Below are 25,851 nucleotides of genomic sequence, written 5' to 3'. Positions count from 1 at the left end.
ACACACCTGTTCATCAAGAGCCTTACTCACTTCCTTGTGACTGTCATCAGGTTCAGTCCTGTCAGTCACCTTTTCTCTTTATCTTAATACATATGGAAACTTAAATTGGCCGGCTGAAGCTTGGCAGGGGCCTCCCTTTGGATGATTTACCATATAATGCCAAGTGTTATTGTGTTACTGAAGTCCTACACACCAGCTGTCCTGCTTCTCAGTCTCCCTCTCCCAAACTTCTCAGCAGTGTGTATCCTCCCTCAGGGACATGTGTAGGAGGCAGCAGAGTGGGTGGTTCAATCAGGTTGGGTAGTTATTGGAAAGACTGGAAGTGACTGGAATTGGAGATTGAGGTCCTACAGTTAAAATCGAGACAAACCATCTCATGCAAAGCAGAGGAAATGTGGGAATACAAATGGAAGATATTGAGGAGCTTTGTTCCAAATTTCTAGATACCCAATTGGGATGGAAAGAACTCAGCAGAAGTTCAATTCTGATTTTTTTCTTGTCAAAAAATAAAACCATTATACTCTGCAAAATGTTCTTGTCTCCCAAAGAGAGACACATTGAACAGGCTGGCAGCAGAAACATAATCGCAGAGATGATGGTTCATTTTGAATTCAGGCTCCTCAATTTCATTACAGAGTTTGTGAAAAAAAAAAATTAAGTGATTTAAACCATGTCACATGAGGCTATGCTTGTGTACAGTCAGGAGCTGTTTGGGCACCACGGAAAGCAAATGAAACATGGCTTGATCAATCAAGTGATTAAAATGGTGATGACACTTTGTTGATGCCCTGAGGGAAATTAGGTTGTTGCAGGAGACAGAAGCCAATAAGGAACACAAACACTACAATAATAGAAAAGGATGCTGGAGCTGCTGGTGTCTAATAACTTATCCTATAAGTTATCAAACAATTACATACAGTTTTATATATAATAAAACCATTATTTAGTGTGTGTGGGGGGTGCATTTCTCCCTTTATTTGACAGAGATACAGACAAGAAATGAAGGGAAGCAGAGAGATGGAGATCACAAGCAGCAAAGGTCCCAAGCTGGTGTGGAACCAGGGATATTTTGATTATACACAGTAGGCGATTTGCTATTTTTTAACAGTTTGGATGGCCACTACAACCCACCACTAAGGACCTGACTCACTTTGAATGACGCTTTTTTAAATTTTTTTTATATCATAGTTTAGAGAATATTATGGGTCCAAGACAAAACTGACAGAAGGATGGGACTGAGTGAAAAATGTGTAAATCTGTCTGCTATTTCAGCACCAAGGACAGTGCCATGGATTTCACAATGCGCAGTGCAGTTGAGCTACTGATATTGCAGAACCATGGTTGGGGCCATAGTTTTTAAATTGCGCAAACCTCACATAAAGGGTCAGTGAGTCAGGCAGAGCTAACATATTCATCTAAACAACCCTTTTTCTCTGCACTATCTCTGTGACAATGGGACGGAGATAACAAAGGGCTGCTTTTGGTCATTTTGCTAACAAGAACACAAAGTATTGTGATTTTTAGTCATTTTATCACCTCAGCGGCTTCCACCCCTTAGAGTGCACAACATGTAGTCAGTCACAATCTACATGATCAATATTTATTGATATTGTCATAGATTTTTTAGCTATATCTCCCAGGTGATTTAGTAGGTTAACTAGCTCACATGATTGCTTGAGGATTCATGTGTAGCCTTTTGTCAGTGTTGTATAAATATATCCCAAAAAACTTTTGGAAAAAACACACTTATCAAGCTATAATTTGAAGGTCCTCTGTTCAATACCTCTGGGGGCCCCTAGGGGTTACGGACCCTCTGTTGAAGACCCCTGTTTTAAATTAAGAAATTATTTAATTTCACATCAAAACTAAGAGGAAAAAAACAATGTAACCAGTAAAAGTGTTTCAACTGTTTTATATCACCTGTTTTGTTTCAAAGGCCTAAAGGTTATTTAATTTACTCACCACATAAATGGCAAGAAAGAAAAACACTAATGGTTTGTGTATGTGCCATGTTGTTGAGCCATTATGTCTTAGGCTGTGTCTGTCTGTGTGTGTGTCTGCATAATTCGTCATGTCTCCAGGTAATTTGGGCCAACGCAGGAGAATGCACAACTGCAGAGATTTGCATTCACTAATTAATTTGTCAGAAGTAATTTTTTTCCACTTGGTGCTTGATTAAAACTAATATTAATAATTTTAATTAACCAGAATAATAATTAAATTCCTATCAATCCACAATTATTGCTCAGTGAAGTTTTAAATATTGGAGGCATTCACTGGCTCTCTGCTCATTTATTTTGATGTTCACCAGGCATGTTGGAGTCTGGTTCGGTGGAAAGGTTGGTGTTGAACAGATGAGGTGTGGTGGTAATTACTTTGAGCTTTGCCACACACACACACACACAAACACACTCACAGGCTTTAGCCTCATCTTTAAATTTGTGATTTATTTGTACTCTCTTGTTTCCTTCTGTATTTAAGCCCTCTGCTGTAGAGTAAGCACTTTGTGAGGAATCTGTTGTAGGAAGCACTATAAATAAATATGATTTGACATGTTTTTCAGTGCTCGATCCGAGCAGTGAAAATGGAGGAGAAAATGCTCCATAAACTGCATTGTTGCTGTAGCGCTGTAATACCTCCAAATCCCCTGTGTTTATATTGTGTGTAAGTTGATCTGCCTCTCTGTCTGCCTCTCAACATAGAGACAGACGCTTTATTGGCTTGGCACTATGATTGAAAAAACATCTTGCCACAGTGTGTACATAAACAAAGTAAAGTAAATAATGCATTTTTTTACGTAGTGAATTAAACAAGGAGTTACTGATGCATTATCAATCATCTTAAAATAATTATAGGGAGAGAAACATATATTCAGAAGAAGAATGATGGGAAATTCTGTGGATTAAAGTTTATAAAATTAACCTTTTACCAGTCATTGTTCTGCCTGCAGGATGCTGGCACAATGTACACCCAAATAGTTGCATGAATATGAGCATAAAAGTATGTGGACACCTGCTTCTTCTTTTCTGGGGCTGTTTTTCATGATTTGGTCAAACAACCTTTACTCCCAAATTCTGGAGAAGGTCATTCAACATGACAATAAAGACAAGAGTAAAGAAACTTGACCTTTAGCATGAAGTGGAACGTGAACTGTGAGCCGGTCCTTATCATTAACATCTCTGGCTGACCTCATTTATGTTTTTGTGACTGAAAGGGGTCAAATTTTATAGCCCAATGACCTGTGGCCACAAAAAGTCACTCTGTGGCCACTAAATATTCCATGTACGTGGCCAACAAGGTGTGTTCTCATACTGCGAGCCTTCACCAACACTGACTAGCAACAGATATGTTGATATTACTAAAATCTGGGTTTACTAAGCCTGCTCACAATGCAAACAAGATCCTTACAGAAGAAGCACAAACTCAAAAGGCAGTCTATGCAAAAACAAGAGGACACTAAAAATGGAAGCAGGGGTTGAAGTGGCTAGAATATGACACATTTAACAACATAATGTACTGCTTTGTATGCTACCACAACTAGATGAGAAGTCTGGTTCATTTATCATTGGAAACAATGCCCTCAGGAAACACTTTATTACGTTACATCAGAAAAGTGGACAACACAAGTGCATACATTTGCATTTTGGCCTCCAAAAATGTACTTTGGCTGCCAAATGTAGTGGGCTTAGTGACCTGTTGGCCTGTTGGCCTATCCCTGCATATGGGTGTAATTTAGAATATATAAATGGATCTTTGTCAGGTTAAGATGTTGTTGTCAGATCCATTTGGGATTGAAACATTGTCATTATTAAAGGTAAAGGGGAGTTTTTCTTCTAAACACATTATACATGTTAGAACATAGTTCTGAAAACACGTGAAAAGACTGAGAACTATATAGAACAGATTTGTGGAAATAGACGGGTAAACTGTTGTTCACAATACCTGTGTTCAGGATTTTTGGGGTGGACTTGAAGCATGGCTTGGTGACATGCCAGAGCCGTGGTGCCCCAACACTATATAAGCCCGGAGAACTGACACATGAATGACACTGCCTTGCCCAGTCTCCCTCAGTCCATATCAGCCCAGCAGTTCACTTCAGCTCACTTCAGTTCCAACAAGCCGACACAGAAGGAAGAAAAACCCACCATCCTGTCACTGTCCTCCGGACCTGGCGGTGCAAACATGTCTGGAAATGTCTGATAAAGCTGCTAGACAGAGCATGTATGCGTAATTACACTACCTCTACTTGTAATATTCAGGTGACAACATACTTTGTTTGGGTGTACACACACATTTGGTTTATGTATTAATAGATTTTAATCTCAATCAAAAAAGTAGTAGCCCCATAGTAAAAATATTAACACTACAATGAACTGTAGAGTATACGACTGACAACTAATGGTGAAGTGGGCTCATAGTTTGAGGGCAAAGTGTCCCAGGGTATGTAATAGATTTTTCACAGATTATTTGAAGGACAAGAGCATAGAAATACTGATTTTTCACAGTAAAAGGGAAAATAGCTTCTGGTACAATGAACACTGAAATGGGACCACGATCAATAGATTGTGAAATAAAGTGGCTGTACAATTTACCAGCTCAAAAAAGTGCATTAATGCTGGGTTACACCTGCCTTCAAACCAGTCAGTTAATTCAACAGTGTAATAAATCCTCAGAAATAGTATGTCCCAATTCATTGTAAGGGTCTAACTGGAGACCATCTTGTAATGGGATCACATGTGATGCCGACTTGTTGTTGACTATAGTGTTGATAAAATCTGTCCACAGACAGACATATGAACACTTGGCATGTTTTGCTTAATGACAGTAGTTCTGCCACGTGAACAGTTTCACAAAGCTGTGTTTAGAAAAAAAAAATCTTCTCTGGAGTATTTTGTGGTAAATTTATTTCCTAAAATGTTATTCCCTCTCTCTCACTCTCTCAGGCCCCATGCAGGAGACAGTGTTCGACTTCTGGAGGATGGTCTGGCAGGAGAACACGGCAGCTATCGTCATGGTGACCAACCTGGTGGAAGTGGGCAGGGTGGGTATTAATTACAAGTTCCCTCTAACCACAGATCTCAAGAAAGATTACCTTGCCCCAAGTGGACTGACAGCCTGATTGTATCTCCAGGCAAAAGGAGCCATCTTTTTGTGTGTGTGTGTGTGTGTGTGTGTGTCTTTGGACATCAGTGCCCAGATGTTTCTGTGTGTGAATTAGTGAGGCATGGGTCTCGCGTGCCGCCAGCTCTTTTTCCATCTATCTGATCAGTGAGAAGTGAGAAGAAACTGATTGATGGCCTTCATTACCAGAGAGGCATCCAGGCAACTGACTACTGTTTCATCTGAGTGGCTCTATAACAGGAGATTATAGCGTGCTGTAGCCGCCAGCTTCTACTAGAGCAGAAACATCTCTTAATGTTGTCCTCATTGGACAAAAGGGGACTGTTATTGAGTGGTGAGGATGGTTCATAATGTTTAAACTAATGGTAGAGCCTTGACTTTCTTTTTGTTCTCTGCAGCAGTGGCATGCCTCTGAAAGAAAAAAAAAAAAAAACGAAGCCCTACTTCAGTCCTAATTTGTTCCACTTAACTCGCACTGTAGTTCCTCCTGGTTAGGTTATAATCAAGAGAAAATGAAGGTCTTCACGTACAGTGTAATGCTTTGACTGCCGGGGGATTTTCTCCAAGAATTTTAAACACATTCGCGCTGAAAGCCCCTTAAACACAGGCACACCTTGATTTCGCTGATGTGCATTTTTGGTGGGGCTTAAATGTAGCAGAGCTGATAATGATTCATGGGCCTATCTCTAGGTACCTCATTAGGCCGTTCCTCTACAGTAGCTGAGCCGAGCCCGCCCCGCCCCACACCTTCTCCACACCTGCTTAGCTGCGGTGCTGTCCTCGGTGGGCCCGGGCCCCCAAACCGTCTGTTATATGATCCTTGTCCAATGGCGGGCGGCAGGCACAGTTGGTCACAGTGACGGTGGCTCCACTGAGGGCCCCATAAAATCACTCCGCCATATCGCAGTGGGCCATCTGCTCAGCACAGTTGCTGATGAACTCTGGGAAATCCTGGCACGCACACAGACACGCACACACACAGCCTCTGTCCCGCTGGTTTCACACACAGGGGCGGCACTCAGCGCACTTTGATGTATGAGAGATTTGGTTTGGAAGGTGGTGAGCTGATGTGTGTGATGAGGTGATGCTACGCGTGCTTCTTTTCCGTACACATTATCTATATGAGCGAATGAGTTCACACACACTCACACGCTCTTAGAAACGAGGGTTCGAAAAGGGTTCTTCCTGAAGGGCTGAGGTTCTACCCAGAATCATTTGAAGAAAGGTTTCATCAGGTTCATCAGTAAGGGTTCCATGAAGAACCTTTTTCATCTAAAGAATCCATTTTGGATTCTTTGTACCAAAATACAAACGGATTCTCAGTAGAACCTCCTGGGTGGATTCTAGATATATCCTTGGAATATAAAATGTTTCCCAGTGGAACCCCCTAGGTAGATTCTAAATGAAACTCCTGGATTGTAAAAAGGTTCTCAGTAGAACCCCTTGGGTAGATTCTAAATAAAACCCTTGGAATATGAAAAGATTCTCAGCAGAACCCCTAGGTGGGTTCTAGATGAACCCTTTTGAATTTAAAAGGTTTCTTGGCAGAACCCCCTGGGTGGATTCTAGTAGACACCTTTAGAATATAAAAGGGTTCTCAGAAGAACCTCTTGGGTGGATTCTAAATTAATTCCTTGGAATATAAAAAGATTCTCAGAAGAACCCCTGGGTCGGGCCTAGATAAATTCCTATGAATGTAAAAGGGTTCTCAGTGGAACCCCATGGGGAGATTCTAAACAAAATCCTTGGAATATAAAAGGGTTCTTGGTAGAACCTCCTGGCTGGATTCTAGATGAAACCCTTGGTATATAAAAGGGTTCTCAGAGGAACCTCCTGGGTGGGTGCTTGTTACCTCTGGATAGAGCTCTCAGAGAGGGTTCTGGGTGGAACCGTTGCACCATGAAAGGGTCCTTCTTTAAACACTCTTGCAGGGGGTTCTGGGAGAAACCTTTCACAGATGATTCTAAGGCAGGTTCTAGTTATAACCTTTTATGTTCGTTTCTAGGTAGAACTCTCTGAAATAGTCCCAAGTGGAACCTATTAAAAAGGTTCTGCCAGGAACCAAAAAGGCTTCTCCTATAGGGAGAAGCCAAAGAAATGTTTATGGTTCCAGTGAGCACCTTTATTTCTAAGAGTGTAAGCGCGACCACGCAAAAGAACATCTGTGTGTACGCTGGCATAATTTAGCCCACAGGCTAATTCCCCCTGAACCAGGCGCCTGATTCAGAGTGATCTAATAAGGTAATGGCTTCTGCCTAATTCAATCTGGCTGGAAGCGGACGGTGGATTTGTGATTGTCATCGGGGATTAGTCATCAGGGGTGTCAGAGAGAGGGACCTGAAAGTCCCCCTCTGTCTGTGTCACTCCACAAACCAAAATCTCATTTCATTCCTAATCAGCGCATAGACTCCAGAAATGAAAATTGAATCTAGTTGTGGCTGATGTCGCATTTATCCCTCATCAAAAATTATCATTCTCTGATATACCTCCATGATCTCAATCTCTATTACCAGCCATACCCGCCTTACTCCCTCAGTATCAACAGTTTAATTGAACGGGGGGGGGGGGGGGGGGGGGGCGAGGAGGGGGGGGGGTAATTTTGCACTCTTATGATACCTAATACAAGTAATATTTCCAGTGGGGTGTTTTAGATTTCTGTTGGGAAATCTCTTTTAAACAGCTGAGGGTTTATTATTTCATATCATTATTGGATTGTCATTATATCTCCCTCAATCCAATTGTAGCACGCTATTTTTTAATGTTTTGTCCTATTTCTCCGCACTGGTAGTCAAAAATTTAAGGTGGACAAATCTAACACCCCCTCAGTACCTATTCTGCCTGTTCTGGAGCTGTGCACAGTCTACCTTTAGACTCATTTTCACATTATCGATGTGAGAAATGAAAAAGCAATAATGTGAGAATGAGCTCTCCATCGATACATAAGATTCCCATTTACAACAGATCCTTGACCTGGGGTCCAAACTAATACGAAGCGAATCTCATTTTAACTTGAAAGAAATGCTTTAGAGAGTGAAATATCAGGTGGCAAATGCGAGGTAATGTTATGTGACAATTATCTTTTATTGGAAAAAATGATGGCCTGGAAACTTGCAGACTTTCAGAGAGTGTTTCTGCAGTGGAATAAAGTATTGTCTGTATATGCAAATTCCATTTGCATACAGTATACATGCATGTGGGTATAAAAAACTTGCTTTTGTCACTCTCAGGTGAAGTGCTGCAAGTACTGGCCCGATGACACAGAGATCTACAGAGACATCAAGGTGACGCTGATAGAGACCGAGCTGCTCTCAGAATACGTCATCAGGACCTTTGCTGTAGAGAAGGTATGAGTTTTAACCCCTACTGAGAGATTTGAAACAACACTCATGCTTCTTCAGCTCCAGCCTGCTGCACTGCACACTCACTCAGCTGAGAGACGCATGGTACTAGACCTCAACCTTTGGCCACTGAGCAGTTTGGCTGAAGAAGTTATGTGTTATGTGCTTTGCACATAAGCACCTGGAGAGTAGCTGCCAAGTGGTCCAGTAGAGTCGTATTTAAAAGTTTCTTTGCTGCTGTGACTTGATTAAAAAGGACTTAGTTCTGTTTCAAATAAACCCTTTTAATTAAAAACTACTCAAAAGGTCATTACAATATGACCTGTGCTCACAGATGTAATGTCAGATATTGAATATTGAATTACTCATTCTCTTTCCAAGTGTTTTCAACTAGCATTAACTAGCATGATGCTGCACGATAAGCTTCAGAATTGTATACTTGTTTATATAACCAATACATTTATAGATATCTAAGTCAGTATTTATAGGATTTGAATAGTATTGATATTTTGATTGTTGCTTACTGCTTAGTCATGCTTCCAGTTTTGCCCAGTGGTCAGTCATGGTATTGCAGTAAAAAAGTCTGTTGTAGCCCAAAAAGCATTTTCCCCATAAGCCATGATTAAAAAAACTGTCGACACCTTCAACTGCCAACAAAGTAAAGTCTGACTCCTTCTATTATCAATAGATCTGAAAATAGGCATTTAAAAGTCAGTTATGTCATCACATTACAGAAGTCTGTGGGCCAAGCAGGAACTTGCAGGCAGGTTAAACAATACTGTGCAAGTTCAGTGAGCTGCATATTCAGGAAGTAAACCCAGAAGTTAGTAACATTTCTGCCATATGCACCAGCCGAGCAATTGGTCTTAATATTACATTCATGGATAGGACTCCCAACAGTTGCCACCCAACAGATCTTACTAATATGAAAGCAACATATACAGCAGATTGCACCAGTTTGCACTAGAGTCTATAGCAACGGTCTGCTATACAGAAATAACAGACTTTAGAATGCTGTGATTGACCAATCAGAATCGAGCATTTGACAATGCCGTGTAATAAAACTACTGAAAACATGCTTTTGACTATTATAGTTAATTGTAGACATATTCTGCCAATAAACCCCTGCAGATCTTACAAATTGGACCTTTAATGTTGAAGAACATATAGTTGGTAATTTAGATTATAATCACATCATAGTTGTTAAACTGTGACTCAAGCAACAGGCAGCGAGTTCACCTTTAAAGTAATATCTAATTCTAACCAATCTGCAAAAACTGTCTTTTATCTGTGAAATTCACCGAGCGCAGATTATAGCTGCTACATACTGTATATGACTCTGTGACCCTGGAAGAATGAGGCATGACTGAGTGCTACAGTGGCCTTGAACATACTGTTTGCTGTTAGATAATGGAAACTTTGTTCAGCCCCTCCTCGACTTTACCCACGAAGTGTGTGTTTGTATTCAATCCGACTCCGTGTTTGCTTTTGAAGGACCTCTCACATCATCTGTACACTGAATCTTCTGTCTCCTCACCACATCCCCACAGTCTTCTGATGCACTTTGTGTGTATAACATGATGACTCTGTTCCTCAGAGAGGAGCTCATGAGATCCGGGAGATTCGACAGTTTCACTTCACGGGCTGGCCGGATCACGGCGTGCCGTATCACGCCACGGGCCTGCTGGGGTTTATTAGGAGAGTCAAGTCCAAGACCCTTACCAATGCCGGGCCCATGGTGGTTCACTGCAGGTTGGTGTAAGCTGGAACTGACCGCTCTGTTTCAGACTTTTGTTTTTAGCCTGTTTTTGTTTTTTATGCACCTGTCTTCTGTCCTACCGGGTAGCTGATATAATTCTCCACAGTCTATAGATTGAAAACCAGCAGTTCTGGAGATTAGACCTGTGCACATCTGTAGATTACCAGACAATATTTTGGAGACAAAACAAAATACAGAAAGGTGAACCTAAAGAATATAAGGACTAACAGTATTTCCTCTGACATGAGTGGCATTTCTTTCTTCTTTTTGTTGTCACATAAAATAATGTTGTCTTTCAGTGTTCCCTTTTTCTTGAAGGGTCCTAGACATCAAATATCCTAGATACTTTTTTAAAAACAGACTGCAGACAGAAGTCATTAAAACCTGACTTCCATCATCAACAGAGGTGATGATGGAAGTAAGTACGAAGTGCCAGATCTCACTTCCTCCTTCTGTTGAGAAATGCACATGCATTAGCGAGCAGCACTTTATCTTGCGTCATCTGTGTCTACCTGGGTCTAATAAACTGGAGATCATGGCCAGAGCGGCAAAAGAAATACCAAGGAAATTATTCATGACACATTTATAATGGTCTCATGACAGCCAGTGTCAAAACCAACCTCATATGACTTTTTAATGTCATGTTAAAACATAAAGCTAAACAGTTTCTTTAAGTTTGATAATGTCAAGTTGTTAAAAACAAGACATTATTAGTTTGATTGATGTCAAGTTGTCGAGTTGAGGATATGTCTAAACAGTGTCAACTTTGCATTAAAGATGACGTAAGTGACACAATTAGTATTCTAATTATGCCAGATTTTACATGACACACTTAAGGTGTTCTGTTCCACTGAATAAAACCAATGCTTCCTGTTGTACCTCTGAGGTTTCCTGTGTTTGTGTTTTCCTGCAGCGCCGGGGCCGGACGGACAGGCTGCTTCATCGTCATTGACATCATGCTGGACATGGCAGAGAGAGAGGGTGTTGTGGACATTTACAACTGCGTGAGGGAGCTGCGCTCACGGAGGGTCAACATGGTCCAGACTGAGGTACGGTAAATCTGGTCCCACGTCGGGCCCTACTGTCCACAGAGACTCATGGGTAAAAAGGAAAAGAGAGAGGGTGCAGCTTGACAGGCTGCTGCCATCAAATGTGGATTAACTAGAATCTGTGAGTAATTCTGAGCATAAGCCCCACTTTACTGGTTCTCCAGAACAAATGCTCAGAATTAATGGCAAAGAAAGGAGCTTTTTTAGAGAACATGTATTCTTTTCTGGCAAAATAAATCAACACCTGAAATTTATTAGTCAATAATTCTGCAGGAGGAGCGATGCAGTCAGTGAAGGTTTTTAACTATTATACCAGTGACTGATGATGCCCATTATCTTTTAAAATGCAGCATAATTAGTTTTAATTTTTTGCTGTCCGTCATTTTCAAGTGCCACTTCAAGCGTCGCATTTTTCAAACAACGAGAATATATTTCATTTTGCAACTATGCCATCCAAATTATAATTGACCTCTATGTGATAGCTGTAGGACAAGTGCTCTCACTGCTTGTTTTAACCTGCTTGAAATATCACATGAGTGATGTTTATATTTACAGCAGATGTATTTATGGCTCTGGCTTTACATTTTTATGATCGTTTCTCACAAAAGACATTTATTGAAGTGCACTCCCTAACTATTTCCCAGGATGCTGAGCACAAGTACTTGCCAATACATGCCACAATAAAAGGGTTTAGAGGCTTGTAACTGAGAGCATTTAGCTCATATTGATGGCTGAAAACATCCCTGGCTCATCCTCCAGCTTTATGCCAGGATGGGCTACCGAAGGACTTTGCGCTTTCCTGAACACCGGCCATCTGGAGGTGTCCATAGTCTCATTGGATGCATCATTTCACCGTAATTCCCTTTAAATCACAAGCGTCATTGGACTTAATGGGCAAATGTTTCATCGTTGACGTCCGAATTGGGATTTGAGTAACTGGAGACCAAATGTTGTTCACCCTGAGTCACTCTCCTCAAGTTCAGTGACCTTCAAAGTGTGTGTATGTGTGCGTTTTCCCTTGCAGGTGTTCAGGCTCGCTGGCATGGCTCCTCAGCCCCGCGGCCAGACACTAACTCTCCAACGTGGTTTAATCTGTCCGCGGAAATGAAAAGCCTTGTTGTTGTTTATAGTTTATGAGCTCAGATAAGATCTATCCGATGCTGGGTTGAGCACCGTCTTGCCGCTGACCCCCGGCTCATGCTAGTCAAACTCTCAGGTCAGCAGTTCACTTTGTGCACTAGACTTAACAAATGGCAACACATGTTTCTCTGCAAATCTGTAAATCAGTGACCCCTGTGTATGTGTGCGGATTCTGGACTGAAGTGACAAGGGAGTGTCAGCTGAAAATGTCACTTCAGAAAAGATTTGCATCAAGCCTCGAGCTGTGTCACCATGTCGAGTGCTTGACTGACTGATGTGATGAGGAGGAAATGTGTCGCGATTTCCAGTTCCGCTCAGCATGAAGTTAAGGACAGCGGGGTTTGTTTTTGTTGTTAAGACGTCAGCCTCGACCATGACAATAATGATGATGAAGTCTCAACCTGCTACCCGGGTTTGACCTGAGATCGTCATAGAATTTAAGAGAATACCCTCTTCCAGGCCTCTAATATTTTTAAAATGTGAGTTTTATAAGGGAATTACATCAGATGGATCCTAAACATGAACAATTTTTTTATGTAACCTTTTTATGTAACCTTTAAACACTTCTAGTTCTCACATGTACTCAACCAAAAGACAAAGAGCAACGAAATGTGTACAGCAATAGGTGCAGCACCCCCCTCTCTTTAAATTCATTGTGCTGACAAGTACAGAAAAGAATTACACAAGAGGAAAACTTTAAAATAAATATATGGAGTGAATAAGTGGAGCCAGACTCATGTTAAAAAAAAAAACTCCAAAAGACTGTGAAGAGTTGACCTTGCAAACAGCAGTTGGCAAAATAGACTCACCTTAAGGTCCATTAAATAAAAAACTGCAGAGGTTGTTTATATTGTTAAGACATCAGCCTTGTTCATGCTTTGATCAAAATGATAATGATAAGTCTCAACACGGCCTAAGGTCACTCAAGTTTGATAGGGTCATGAAAAAAAACTGAAAAAGTTATGAAATTTAAAAAAATATATCTTCTTCAAGGCCTCTAGATCTTTTAAAGCTTTTAAAATGTCAGTTTTGTAAGAGAATTAGAGCAGCTATGTACAAAAAATGCAGAACAATATGTGATATAAACTTGAACATTTGCACAGCTTAGGATGTAGAGTGAAATGAAACAACAACACAGTGTGTACAAAAATAGTCCCCAAAAATACCACCCCTTTCCCAGCCCCCCACCCACAAAAAACAGAAGGCATAAACAAACAAAACTGAAATTTATTGTGTGACAAGTACAGACAAGTGCCATACAAGAGGAGAAGTTAAAAATAAATATGTGGAGTGAATAAGCAGAGCCAGACCTATGTTAAAAGAATATACAAAATATTCAAGTCTCAGGTTTTTACCTGCCAAAAGTTTGAGTTTTACATCTAAACATTAAAAGATATATTACAAGAACTGATGGAGTCGTGAAAAAAGGTCATGGAATTTAAGTAAATACCTTCTTCCAGGCCTCTAAATATTTTAAGATTTCTAAAATGACAATTTTACAAAAGAATAAAATGCTATGTATCAAAAAATGCTAAATTATGTAATGTAATCTTTGAACATGTTTAGTTCTCTCCATTGTCACACAATAACACAACCTAACTAAACTATCAAGGCAGCAGTAGACCAGCAATTCCTGTGTTCTGCAAGGTAAAATTACCGATTGCACTTATGTTAGTCTTAGTTTGGTTGGTTTGGATAGAATAATATTTGGCTTATATGACAGTGGTTTCCTGTTGGAAAAGGATGTCTGATGGCAAAATAAAGCCACGAAACAAAGCATACACTTAAACTTATATTAGGTTTTTTTTAGGTAGATCTTTTTTAAGTGGCTAAAATACCTTTGGTTGCTGACTCTGTCTACAACAGTTAATTACGTAACTTCGTGCTGGTATTCCTCAAACTAAGGGGGCATGCCAACTGTGATCAACTGTGGGTAATACACTGAGTATCAATCAAGTGCCTCATACAATCCCACTGCAAATAATCAAAACTATCTTTTTAAGATCCATTTAGTAAGAACAGCAGTTTGTTTTTGTTGTTCAGAAATCAGCCTCGTTCCTTCCTTGAACATGACAATAATAATGATGAACTCCTGACCCCGCTAAGGTCTGATAGGGTCATGAAAAAAAGCTGAAAAGGTCATGGAATTAAAAAAAAAATATCTTCTTCAAGGCCTCTTAATATTTTATGGTTTTTGAAACTGTCAGTTTTGTAAGAGAGTTAGATCAGCTATGTGCCCAAAATAATATAAATATGTAATTTAACCTTTAAACACTTTTAGTTTTCAGATGCACACCACCACATCACAGGCTGTACAGTACAGTGAGATGCAGCATCACAAAAAATGTGTGCAACTATAAAATGTCTGTACCACCCTTTTCCTTTGAAATGTATTGTGTTACAAGTACAGAGAAGGGTTATACAAGAGGATAAGTTAAAATGGAGTGAATTAGTAGAGCTAGACTTGAATAACATCAAGTTAAGTCAGTTTTATAAGATAATTAAATCAGTTATGGACCAAAAAATGCTAAATTATTTCAATTATTTAGCTAAATCCCCTCTGCCAGGCCTCTAAATATTTAAAGGTTTTTAAAGTCAGTTTTATAAGAGAACGAAATCAGCTATGTACCAAAAATTAAGTAATTTAACCTCTGAACAAGTACGAACAGAAGGAGAAGTTAAAAATTAATATATGTAGTGAAACGGTGGAGCCAGGCTTATATTGAAAATATTTTAAAAGTACGTCATATTTAGAATATTTTCACCTCTTTACTTTGCCATGAGACAGCCGTCCCTGACACGAAACCACTGTTATGTAAGCCAAATATCTCTTTCTCCAAACCAACCAAACTCCACAGGCAAAATGATTGATTTGGTGGTAGAACAGCAACTCCTGTGCTCTGCAAAGTAAAATTACTTATTTCATCTGTGGATTTTGGTTGCCTTGGAGGGAGCAATATTTGGCTCAGACAATGTTGGTTTTCTGTCAGAGGAAAGGTAAAAATATTTTAAAGATAGCATACACTTAAAATGTTTTTTTTTTTTTAAGTGGACCTAATACACTGACTGTCGATAAGTACCATACACAACCCGCCTCAAATAATCCCTTTAAGGTCCATTTAGTAAGGGCAGCAGGGTTTGTTTTTGTTGTTAAGATGTCAACCTTGTTCAGTCCTCGATCATGACAAGAATGATGAAGTCTCAAAGGTCAGCAAGGTTTGATAGGGTCATAAAACACATGGAAAGGTCATGGAATTTAAGAAAATATCTTCTTCCAGGCCTCTAAATATTTTAAGGTTTTTAAAATGTCAGTTTTATAAGAGAATTAAATCAGCTATGTACCAAAAATGCAAAAATATGTAATGTAACCTTTGTACACAGACAATGACAAATATTAGTCATAGAAACTGCCTTAGGGGTAAAGAATAATCATGGGAAGGTCGTGGAAATGTCACTGAATTCTTCTAGCAATAACACAGAGGAACACTGGCTCATGCATTTCTGCAGCTCCAGCTGCTGCTGGTAGAAATAAAATCACATGTCGTCCGTTGTCATGAGTCTTACACGTCTGATAGATCCGCAATGAGGATGCCGTTTTTTGCAGGAGCAGTATGTCTTCATCCACGATGCCATTCTGGAGGCATGTCTCTGTGGCGACACCACCATTCCTGCCAGCCAGCTCCGCTCCGTCTACTACGACATGAACCGCCTGGACCCGCAGACCAACTCCAGCCCCATTAAAGAGGAGTTCAGGGTGAGGAAGGAGAGTTTAACATAATGAGGCAAATAAAGCACTGTATGCAAATTCTTAATAACGCATTAACTCAAGTGCAGGATAAGTTCCAAACAATAGTAAACATGTTGTCTCTTGATGAATGGTGCAGTCCCCTCTGGGCCAATCAGCAGCAAATATGTCACCTTGCTTTAATCTGTAATCGCAGCACCCCTCCTTGGACCAATCAGAGTTGTATGAGATGCATTGCCCCCCTAAGTTTCATCACAGTCGCATCAGGGGAGTCGGAGCTATCGCTAATGTAACTGATTAAAGAATTGCATTGTTAATTACCATATTGGGAGATAATTAGCACACTCAACACCCAAGTGCCTACCTTCTCGCGTCGGTATGACAGCATGTAATTCTGCCTCAACCCCTGACAGACGCTGAATATGGTGACTCCCACGCTGCGGGTGGAGGACTGCAGCATCGCCCTGCTGCCCAGGAACCACGAGAAGAACCGCTGCATGGACGTCCTCCCCCCAGACCGCTGCCTCCCCTTCCTCATCACCATCGACGGAGAGAGCTCCAATTACATCAACGCAGCGCTCATGGATGTAAGAGTCAAACACGCACACAAACAGGTCACTTTAAAGAGATTTTTTTTCCACTGGCATTCCTTCACATCCTTATTTAAAGGAGCATTCCAGCTTTATTCTTGCTAATTGAATCCCTGTCACTTTAAAGTGATAAACTGACACAAAGTCACAAGGCAGGAAACTGGGCTGCAACTTTCCCACATGTTGCTTTTCTCACCAAACGCTAATCAGTGATGTAAAAGCAGGTATTTTCCCTTTGACAGTTCATCATGGTCTATTAAGGCAACTGTGAGTGGTGACATTGGTATTTCAGCCGCTTATACATCGGATTTCTTTGTGTGATTTTTTTAATATTGCTAATGTTTTTAGATACCTGAAAATAAATACATAGTTTCATGTTTTTTGAAATCCATTGTTGCTATGCTAGAAATATCTTCAAGAAAAAACTATAATTTTGATACTTAAGATTTGAACTTTAGTTCTCACATGCACAGCACCACACCACAGGATGAAGAGTGAGATCTAAAGGAATAAATGGATAAGCATCACCACCAAATAAAACCCCAACAAAAAGTTTCTATAAAATTGGCATAACGCCCCTTTCCCAACAACACACCCACTCACAAAACTGAAGGCATAAACAAACAAGACGATGTTTATAGAAATGTATTGTGGTGAAAAGTACAGACAATGTTATACAAGAGGAGAAATTAAAAATAAAGTGAATGGAGTGAACAAGCAGAGCCAGACTTGTGTTACAAAACCAACCTTGAGACTTGTCTTGAGACTTGAAAAATATTAAAGTCTGAGGTTTTTACCTGGTAAAATTTTTACACCTATGCATTAAAAGATGTATTACAAATCAAAAGTAACATTGTTTCTTTTTATTGTCAATACATGGACTTCTCCTTCATCGACCTACAACCGTGCAGCATTTTTATGCTCTTTGATATGTTAGATTCTTGAAAGGAGCTACCTTTTGCTTTGATGGCAGTTTTGCACTCAATAAAAATGAAAATGAAAAGGGGAAAACTTTGAATTAGAAGATGTGCTTTGTATTCCAATGTCAAAATTCAATCATGGTTTCTTCCAGTAAGACAAATGTGATGTGTGCTTACATACACTTGAACCAACCGATTTTAACCAATAATATCTTCACATGACCCATCAATCAATCTACAACTTTTAGCAGCACAAAGCTAAGATTTATTAGTTAGCTAGTACATCAGGTTATGACACACCCAGTTATTAATCTTCAAATCCAATTCCGCCCAGTAATTACAGTTGACAAACACAAAATGATCTTAATTCAAACAACATCAGTTTAATGTCAGTTTGCATTTAAAACCATCTGCAAAAACCAAATGCAAAGAATCACAGTTTTCAAGTTTTAAATTTATCAGGGTGGACCTAACAAAGAACACCTTGACAGTGATGGACTTTCTGGCTCTTGTCTGGATTGAGCAGGTGACCTTTCAGGTACAGGAACCTCTCTGTCACCACTGGGCTATCTTTGGGAGCCAGGAACCACATTAAAAGTGCCACATCCTAAAATAATCTCCCTATACATGAAATCTCCATTAGAAAACAACACTCAGAGCGAGGCAGGTCAAAGGATGGAGGTCATTTTAAAATGGTTATTGGTTTATTCATGGTAAGTTGTCAGCTTACGTACTATAGAATATGCATGAGGCGTATTTAGCGGCTTTTTTTCAAATCTATTTATCTCCGTCTCCTCCAGAGTTACAAGCAGCCCTCTGCATTCATAGTGACCCAGCACCCGTTGCCAAACACAGTGAAGGATTTCTGGAGATTGGTGCTGGACTACCACTGCACATCCATAGTGATGCTCAACGACGTCGATCCAGCCCAGGTAAACCCGACCTGATACATGGGTATAAACACACGAGGGCTTTTTGATTTGCACTCTTCAATTAGGCTGGAAAAAAATGTTTTAATAGATCAAAGTCATGACTATTAAACTTGGAACGGCCAACCTCCTAGTGATTATAATGCATACATCAACTTTGAGTTGAGTTGCAGAGTTGACAAAATGTTACATGTTAGAGTTGAGATGTTTTGGTTGAGACACATCTGATAGCAACATTATTTAATGAATTTATTGAAAAATAGAAAGCCTACCACCTTATTTAAACCAGGAAGTGAGACAGGGGTCTTTAGGGTATAGATATTGATGGAAATCTGGAACACAGCTTTACACAGCCAACATTTTCAGTAAAAAAAAAAAAAATTTTAGAACCACATAGAGAAACATGAGGCTTCGTGATCAGACAACGTTTTTATATCACACTGACTCTTCTGTCCAGATTCGGGCACACTCTCTCTGTCCGGCGATCACACTGTCCATCAGCTGATGATGTGAGCGCTGTTACCTCTATCACGGGTGAACAACACGCACATTCACACTCATTGATTGCAAAATGATTTTAGCATGTTCATGCACAACACTGAGTTTAGAAATTAAAAAGATTAAAACAAACCAAAACATTTCATACATTTCATATAAGTTTTTACCTGGAAAGCGGGTGATACACATACATGCAATACATAAAATAATCCCAGAGGGATATTGCAAGAAGTGCACTCACAAAGAGATGACAGATGAAGCAGTTCCTTTCATCAGACGTCCCTATCTAATAAAGTCACACAAAAGGACAGAGTGGGAACTGGATTCAGAGAAAGATTGCTTTTTTGTTTGTTTTCTTCCACTATGAATCCAGAAGAAACCCAGGGATGTATCTGTGCTGGCAAACACATATATATGCGTATAGAGAATATGTTGAAATAAGGTGGATGCTGCGGAGTGGAAGACGACTTTCTATGAAAAGAGCAGGTAGATGGAGAAGCAGGCCTGTGGAAGAGACTCTCCAGATTTCTCAGCCCGAGGCTCTGTCATAACACCCGGGGATCAAAGCCTGAAGCCAGGCTGCTCTCCCCATCCAAATCTCCATTCCCTAGGTGACTGACTGACTGGCTGACTGGCTGGATAGAAAAGGTCTTTCATTCAATATTCTCACTGTAGCCAGCCAGTCAGCGAGCCAAGGAAACAGCACAGGTGGGAAGGGGGGGGGGGGGGGGGTGCAGCAGGCATAGATGGAGACAAGGGAGGTGGAGGTTCACCATCTTCTCCATCACCATCTTTGTTTTTGCATCTGTTGAATTTGTCAAGTTTTGACAGGCTCTCAAAGGAAGCAAGAAAATTGGTGCTTTTGCTGCCACAGAGACTGTATATGTGTTTGTGCTTTTTTGTGTGTTAGAGAAAAGAAAGCGAGCGTATATTTGTCTGTCCATCTGTATGCATGTGCTCAGGCCTGTTATTTGCATTCTTCTCAGGTAGTCTCTTTTTTCTCCCTTGTTTGTTCATGACTCAGTATGTAGGCATGTCTGTCAGTGGAGAATCGGTCCATCTGTGTTTGTATGCTTCCACTAGTCTGATTTAGTGCTGTGAGGCCGGCGGTGTGCTCTGCAGGTGCATGTTCTTAACTGGGCTTTCTCTCCTAAGGAGCGGAAATAGGGGAGATTTTTCAGCTCTTATGATGTCGTCCCGGGGGTTTATTTCTCCCTCTGTACTTTTCAACATTCCTGGCATAGAGCAGTCAGTAACACTGTAAAACTATGACTGCTTCTTCATACTTTTAATCAGCTTCAACTATGTTTTTTTTTAACATGAAGTTCCAAGTTTTCAACTGTCTGTGAAACAAAAACTGAAATCAGATCCATTGGGTGACATTTTAGCTACTTGATCAATGACTGGTGAGTCTCAGTCAGGGGAATTTTGTACCCCAGAGAATACTTTCTTAACAAATTCAACAAATTCACAAAATAAAACATTAGAAATATGATTTGATCAAAAATTGTTTATCCACATATTGAGTCAGTAACATCTGAACTCCATGGGTTGTGAAAAATAGTTGTGCAAGCAACTTGTGAAGTCCAATCAGTTAGCCAAAAGTAATGGATAAATAGCAAGCTAGCTAGCTACATACCTAAAGTAATCAGTAAAGTTGAAATAGATGGATATAAGCAGTTGAAACAGTTACAGTAGGAGCTAAAAGTAATGGATAACTGGTCTAAATTGTTAAAATAATGGATTTAACATTGAAAAGGATGGCCATGGGATAAATAGTGAATGGATCAATTGTTGAAAAATATAGTTATAGTAGCTAAGCTAAAAGTAATGGATATGTGGTTGAAAAGGTTAGCTGAAAGTAATGGATAAACATACACTAGATAGCCAAATGTAAATAGTTAAAATTGTTAGCTAAAAGTAGGCTAATGGACAAACAGCTAAAATAAATAACTAAAAGTAATGAATTAATTATTGAAAAAAATAGCTAATAGATGATAAAACCTTTAAAATAGCTAAAGTTAACGTATCAAAGGTTGAAAAAGTAATGATATTAAATTAAATTTTTAAAATAGTAAAAGTAATGGGCAAACAATTGAAATAGTTATCTTAAAATAATCCATAAATAGTCAAAATTAGCTGTATTGGATGAATAACTTAAATGTATTGGATAAATTGCGAATAAATTAAAATTAACACTAAAAAGTTCAAACGTCTATTAAAGTAAAGGACAGATTAATTTAATAAAAGTGTTGCAAATTAATAATCTGTCAATCAGCCATCTTTTGATGAATTTATCTTCAAATGTTTTTCTAGCCAAAAAAAAAGAAAAAAAAGAAAAAACAGCTTTTAGGAAAAGAAGTAATGTGTGCTGTTTTTCTGAGGAGCTAAGAACAATTAGCCAAGGTTTTTGAGAAGTCTATGTTTTATTTGTCGTACTAAGTGTCAGTTGATTAGGCGAAGGGTTTCATACTTAGAGTGCATCTGTGTTTTGTTTGGTCTGTAAAAAAAATGTGTTCTAGCTTTTTCTAAATGTTTTCAAGTGAAGAAGCAATTTGTCATATGTTTAAAAGGAAAGCACTTCACTTTGAATCTGTCTCTTGTTTGTTGTTAGTCCTGTCCTTAAACTTTGTGTTCCACATGAACCTCTCAGATATGCATGTGTAAGGAGCAGAAATCAGTGTCACTGCTTTCAGTTAGAATCCAGTTAGATTCTGAAACTAATGAACTATCTTTCATGTTCTTTGTTTTCCTCGTGTGTTTTTCTTTGTTTTGTCTCTGTGTGTGCGTTTGTGTGTGTGTGTGTGTGGGCTGGTGTACCTGCATTTCTTTGTATGTGTGTGTGAATGTGTGTGTATGTACGTGCCTATTTTGTTTAGTTGTGCCCACAGTACTGGCCAGAAAATGGAGTCCACCGCCACGGACCTATCCAGGTGGAGTTTGTTTCCGCCGACTTGGAGGAGGACATCATCAGCAGAATATTTCGGATCTACAATGCAGCACGGGTGCAGTGACATATCTTGTTACATCTTTTATTTTGTTTTTGTCTTGTGACGTCCTGTCTTTTATGTCATTCTCATCTTGTTACGCCATATTCATCTTTTAACATCTTTTATGTAATTTTCATTGTGTTATGTATTGTTTTTGTCGTGTTACACCTTCTTATGTCCTATTTGTCTTGTTACACCTTTTACCTTCTTTTCATCTCGTTAGGTCTTTTAATCGTTTTGCACCTGTTTTGAAAATGTAAGGAGCAGAGAGTGCAAATGTTTGTGTTAAAATGTAAGAGGTAACAGTAAAAAGTTGTCAGAAAAAGAAATACTCAAGTTAAGTACAGATGCCTGAAAAATCTTCTTTAAGTACAGTAACAAAGTACTTGTACTTACTTACTTTCCATCTCTGTTTATGTTGATCGTGCTATCTCTGTATCGCTGCTCTGCTGCCCATTTTTTGTAACTTTTGAAACTTGTTTGTCTTCCCCGTGGAGATCATAACAGCCAATTTATTCTGTGACTGCACACCTCACACATCCCACTCATACGCCGGCCTGTCCATTCAAGCTGCGCAGAGGCAGAGTCATTCTGTTCTTTAACTATGCCACTGCATTAGTGATTGGACCGAGGTGCAACTGCCACAAGTCACATGTCTTTTAGACAGCTTCAGAAAATTTCACACATTGTTAAAAAGGTAGAAACCAAGTTGAACTCTCTGACTGTTCCTTCAATCAACACCTTTTTGGGTAAAACATGAATCTAACTTAAAGGGTCGGTTCAGCCAAATTGTAATAATTACATTTCACTTGCACTGGTATCCAGGCATGTAAAAAGTTCTGGCTTTATTATTCCAGGTTTTGAGATTTTGTGTCCGTGATTCCCGTCTTTATCACAATACAATGCACAATGCATAACCTGTCTTCTCAGAAACAATATCCTTCATACTCTAGATCACTGGTTTCTGTGGGTAGAGGTCATCCTGTGAAAAGGTTCACAGGATGAACCTTGAGGGGTCACAAGGTGATTGATGGGATGGAATTAAGAATTCTGATTTATTTTTGTGAATTTTTTCTAACAAACCCATCTTCTTGTTAAATGCTGGTTGGTCCAAAAGCGATATTTGGTTTATATTACAGGGGTTTCCTGCTGAAAAAGGCTGTCTGATGGCAAGGTAAAGCAGAGAAAATATAAACTGATGATGACAAGGGGTCACATGTAGATATTTTTCATTTCAAAAGGACATAAGAAAGAGAGGTTGAGAACCAGTGCTCTAAATCAGCAGTTTCCAACCGTTTTTTGGCTTTTGTCCTCCAATATAATGTCTACTTGTGACCCGTGATCATGGGTTAGGACCTTAGTGTGGACATGATTGGTGAGCAGCTCAATAAAAGAGTATTTTTCTGTTTCAGGTTTTTTATTTTAGTTGTTTTTATCCATTAAAAAAATAATTTTTCGGGGCATGCACGGTCTCCCCAAAAAATAGCCAGTTTGGGGCCTTTCTGTAGCTGAGGAGCTCATGACTTAGGCCAAGGCCATTCAGTGTGGCATTAGCATGTTCTCTCTGGGTGCTCCAGCTTCCTCCCATAGTCCAAAGACATGCAAGTTAGTTATTTAGCTTTCTAAATTGACCATTGGTGTGAAAAGATGTGTCAGCCTTGTGATGACTGGTGAGCTGTACAGGGTGCACCGCACCTCTTATCCATCAGCTGGGATAGTTTCCAGCACCCCAGGAGCCTGAAAAGGATAAGCAATTCTAGATATAGATAGATAATGGAATATCCAGAATTTTACCAAAGAAAAAGCAAATGAAAAGTCAGGAAAATAAATCAACCTAAATTTGCATAAAAGAAATATGTTTTTTTTTTTAATCCTTTTAATCATCTTGTGGCCACTCACATTTATTTTGTTTCCCTAAGTAGGGGTTTGGGGGTCCCAGATGGCCACCAGGCTGGGAGCCACTGCTTTAGATAATTCACAGAACTTACTGTGATCAGTTTTTGTGGAAAAAAAAATCCCTGGCTGATTCTGGAGAGGCAAGTTGTTAAGCAAGTTAAAGGGACAGTTCACTCTGTAAATCAGAAATAAAATAGTTTTTCCTCTTACCTGTTGTGCTGTGTATCCATCTAGAATTTTTTATGTGAGTTATAGAGTTTTGTAGACATCGTCCACAGAGATGTCTGCCTTCTCTCCACTGTAATTGGACTAAATTGCAGTAGGCTTGTTGGGCTCAAAGCAACTAAACAATACATTTGAAAAACTTCACTTTGTTGCAAGCAGTTTCATGTAGGAACTACTGTCTTTCCATTGTAGAACTTACAGGAACTGCTAGAAATCTATTTCTACATGAAACTGCTTGCAACAAAGTCTTTGAATTATCTTAAGTAGCCGGGTCGTGATTTCTGGAAAGAGACACTGGTATTAAAACTTTAGTCTGATTATATTGGAGAGAAGTCAGACAACTTTACGGAAGATATCTCCAAAACTCTACTACTCACACAAAAAAAATCTAGATGAATAAATAGCACTGCAGACCAGGGGAAAATTACATATTTTGGGGTGAACTGTCCCTTTAAATGTAATATTTTAATTATGTGAGCACCACAAACCAAATTCAATTCACTTTTTATTGGGAGAGATCCCTTAGACAGGTATCTCACAACTTGGACAAATAAAACCCAAACTATCTGTATGGTTAGACACCACTCCAGGAAAATCAGACTTTTTTGTTTGGGTGAACTGACCCTTTAACCTTAACATACCAGACATCACAGCACAGAAAGGGTCCTTTGCCGTGGCAGCCTCACCTGCAGTCACCTGCGTAAGCTCCTTACCCTGACAGTCTGCCTGTGTTTGTCAATAATCGCTCCTCATACAAACGTGCCCTAACAGTCTGCGGCCGGCAGAGGCACCAGCAGCATGTTAGGTGGAATAAAGTCTAATCACACATGATCACTGACAAGTGTTATTGATCGATATGTCTGAGTGTGATTTAGAGTGTCTGTATCTGAGATCGTAGCTGTCTGTCTCCAGCAGTAACCATGCTCATCTATCAAACTGTCTATCTGCACATTCATCTCTTCACTGACTCCTCGTGCCCTTATCCATCTCTCGTCCTACTTGTCGCCATCGAGGCTTAGCTTTGCCCTGCATCTTTACAGTCCGATTGCATCTTTGCACAGCAGCGATTAACCCCCCAACCCCTCCCCTCTCTGCTCTCTGTGTTAACCTGGGATAACCGGCGTGTCCTTCCCCTCCAGCCTCAGGACGGCTACCGGATGGTGCAGCAGTTCCAGTTCCTGGGCTGGCCCATGTACAGAGACACACCCATGTCCAAACGCTCCTTCCTCAAGCTGATCCGACAGGTGGACAAGTGGCAGGAGGAGTACGACGGGGGCGAGGGACGCACTGTGGTCCACTGTCTGTAAGTTGTCACAGCACTCAGTGCAGAGGGAAGTTCATTAAAAATGAAACATCTCCACCTACTGACTGAAGAGCTTCACTGCACCAAAACACTATGAAACTCCTCTGCCAGCTTTATTGTTTAACCTGTCTATTTTAAACTCAGTTTAATTAAACTAGTCTTAAATTATGTTTAATTTTCTAATGCTTGCCTTGTCTGTGACAACTCTAGGAACGGAGGCGGCCGCAGTGGGACATTTTGTGCCATCAGCATTGTGTGTGAGATGCTTCAACACCAGCGCTCTGTGGATGTTTTCCACGCTGTCAAAACACTAAGGAACAATAAACCCAACATGGTGGACCTACTGGT

At 39.9% G+C, this 25,851-nt stretch overlaps 1 protein-coding gene across 9 annotated transcripts in view; it reads left to right on the top strand.

The window, feature by feature from the left end:
* The window catches only part of LOC146317867 (receptor-type tyrosine-protein phosphatase mu), a 237,728-nt gene that overhangs the window by 207,986 nt on the left and 3,891 nt on the right, over positions 1-25,851 (top strand). For 7 of the 9 annotated variants that reach the window (XM_084733221.1, XM_084733222.1, XM_084733223.1 and 4 more), the window contains 10 exons: positions 4,944-5,041; positions 8,349-8,465; positions 10,057-10,211; positions 11,132-11,267; positions 16,012-16,161; positions 16,566-16,739; positions 18,463-18,594; positions 21,969-22,094; positions 25,340-25,503; positions 25,714-25,849. In XM_084733221.1, the coding sequence (XP_084589347.1) occupies positions 4,944-5,041; positions 8,349-8,465; positions 10,057-10,211; positions 11,132-11,267; positions 16,012-16,161; positions 16,566-16,739; positions 18,463-18,594; positions 21,969-22,094; positions 25,340-25,503; positions 25,714-25,849 (1,388 nt within the window). The remainder of the gene's footprint in view (positions 1-4,943; positions 5,042-8,348; positions 8,466-10,056; positions 10,212-11,131; positions 11,268-16,011; positions 16,162-16,565; positions 16,740-18,462; positions 18,595-21,968; positions 22,095-25,339; positions 25,504-25,713; positions 25,850-25,851) is intronic. The other 2 variants (XM_084733216.1, XM_084733218.1) reach the window with 2 other exon arrangements.

This window comes from Lutjanus erythropterus, chromosome 12 (genome assembly GCF_056507025.1).
Source record: "Lutjanus erythropterus isolate fLutEry1 chromosome 12, fLutEry1.hap2, whole genome shotgun sequence".
In the NCBI taxonomy this organism is placed as follows: domain Eukaryota; kingdom Metazoa; phylum Chordata; class Actinopteri; order Lutjaniformes; family Lutjanidae; genus Lutjanus; species Lutjanus erythropterus.
This window is presented reverse-complemented; position numbering and strand designations above follow the sequence as displayed.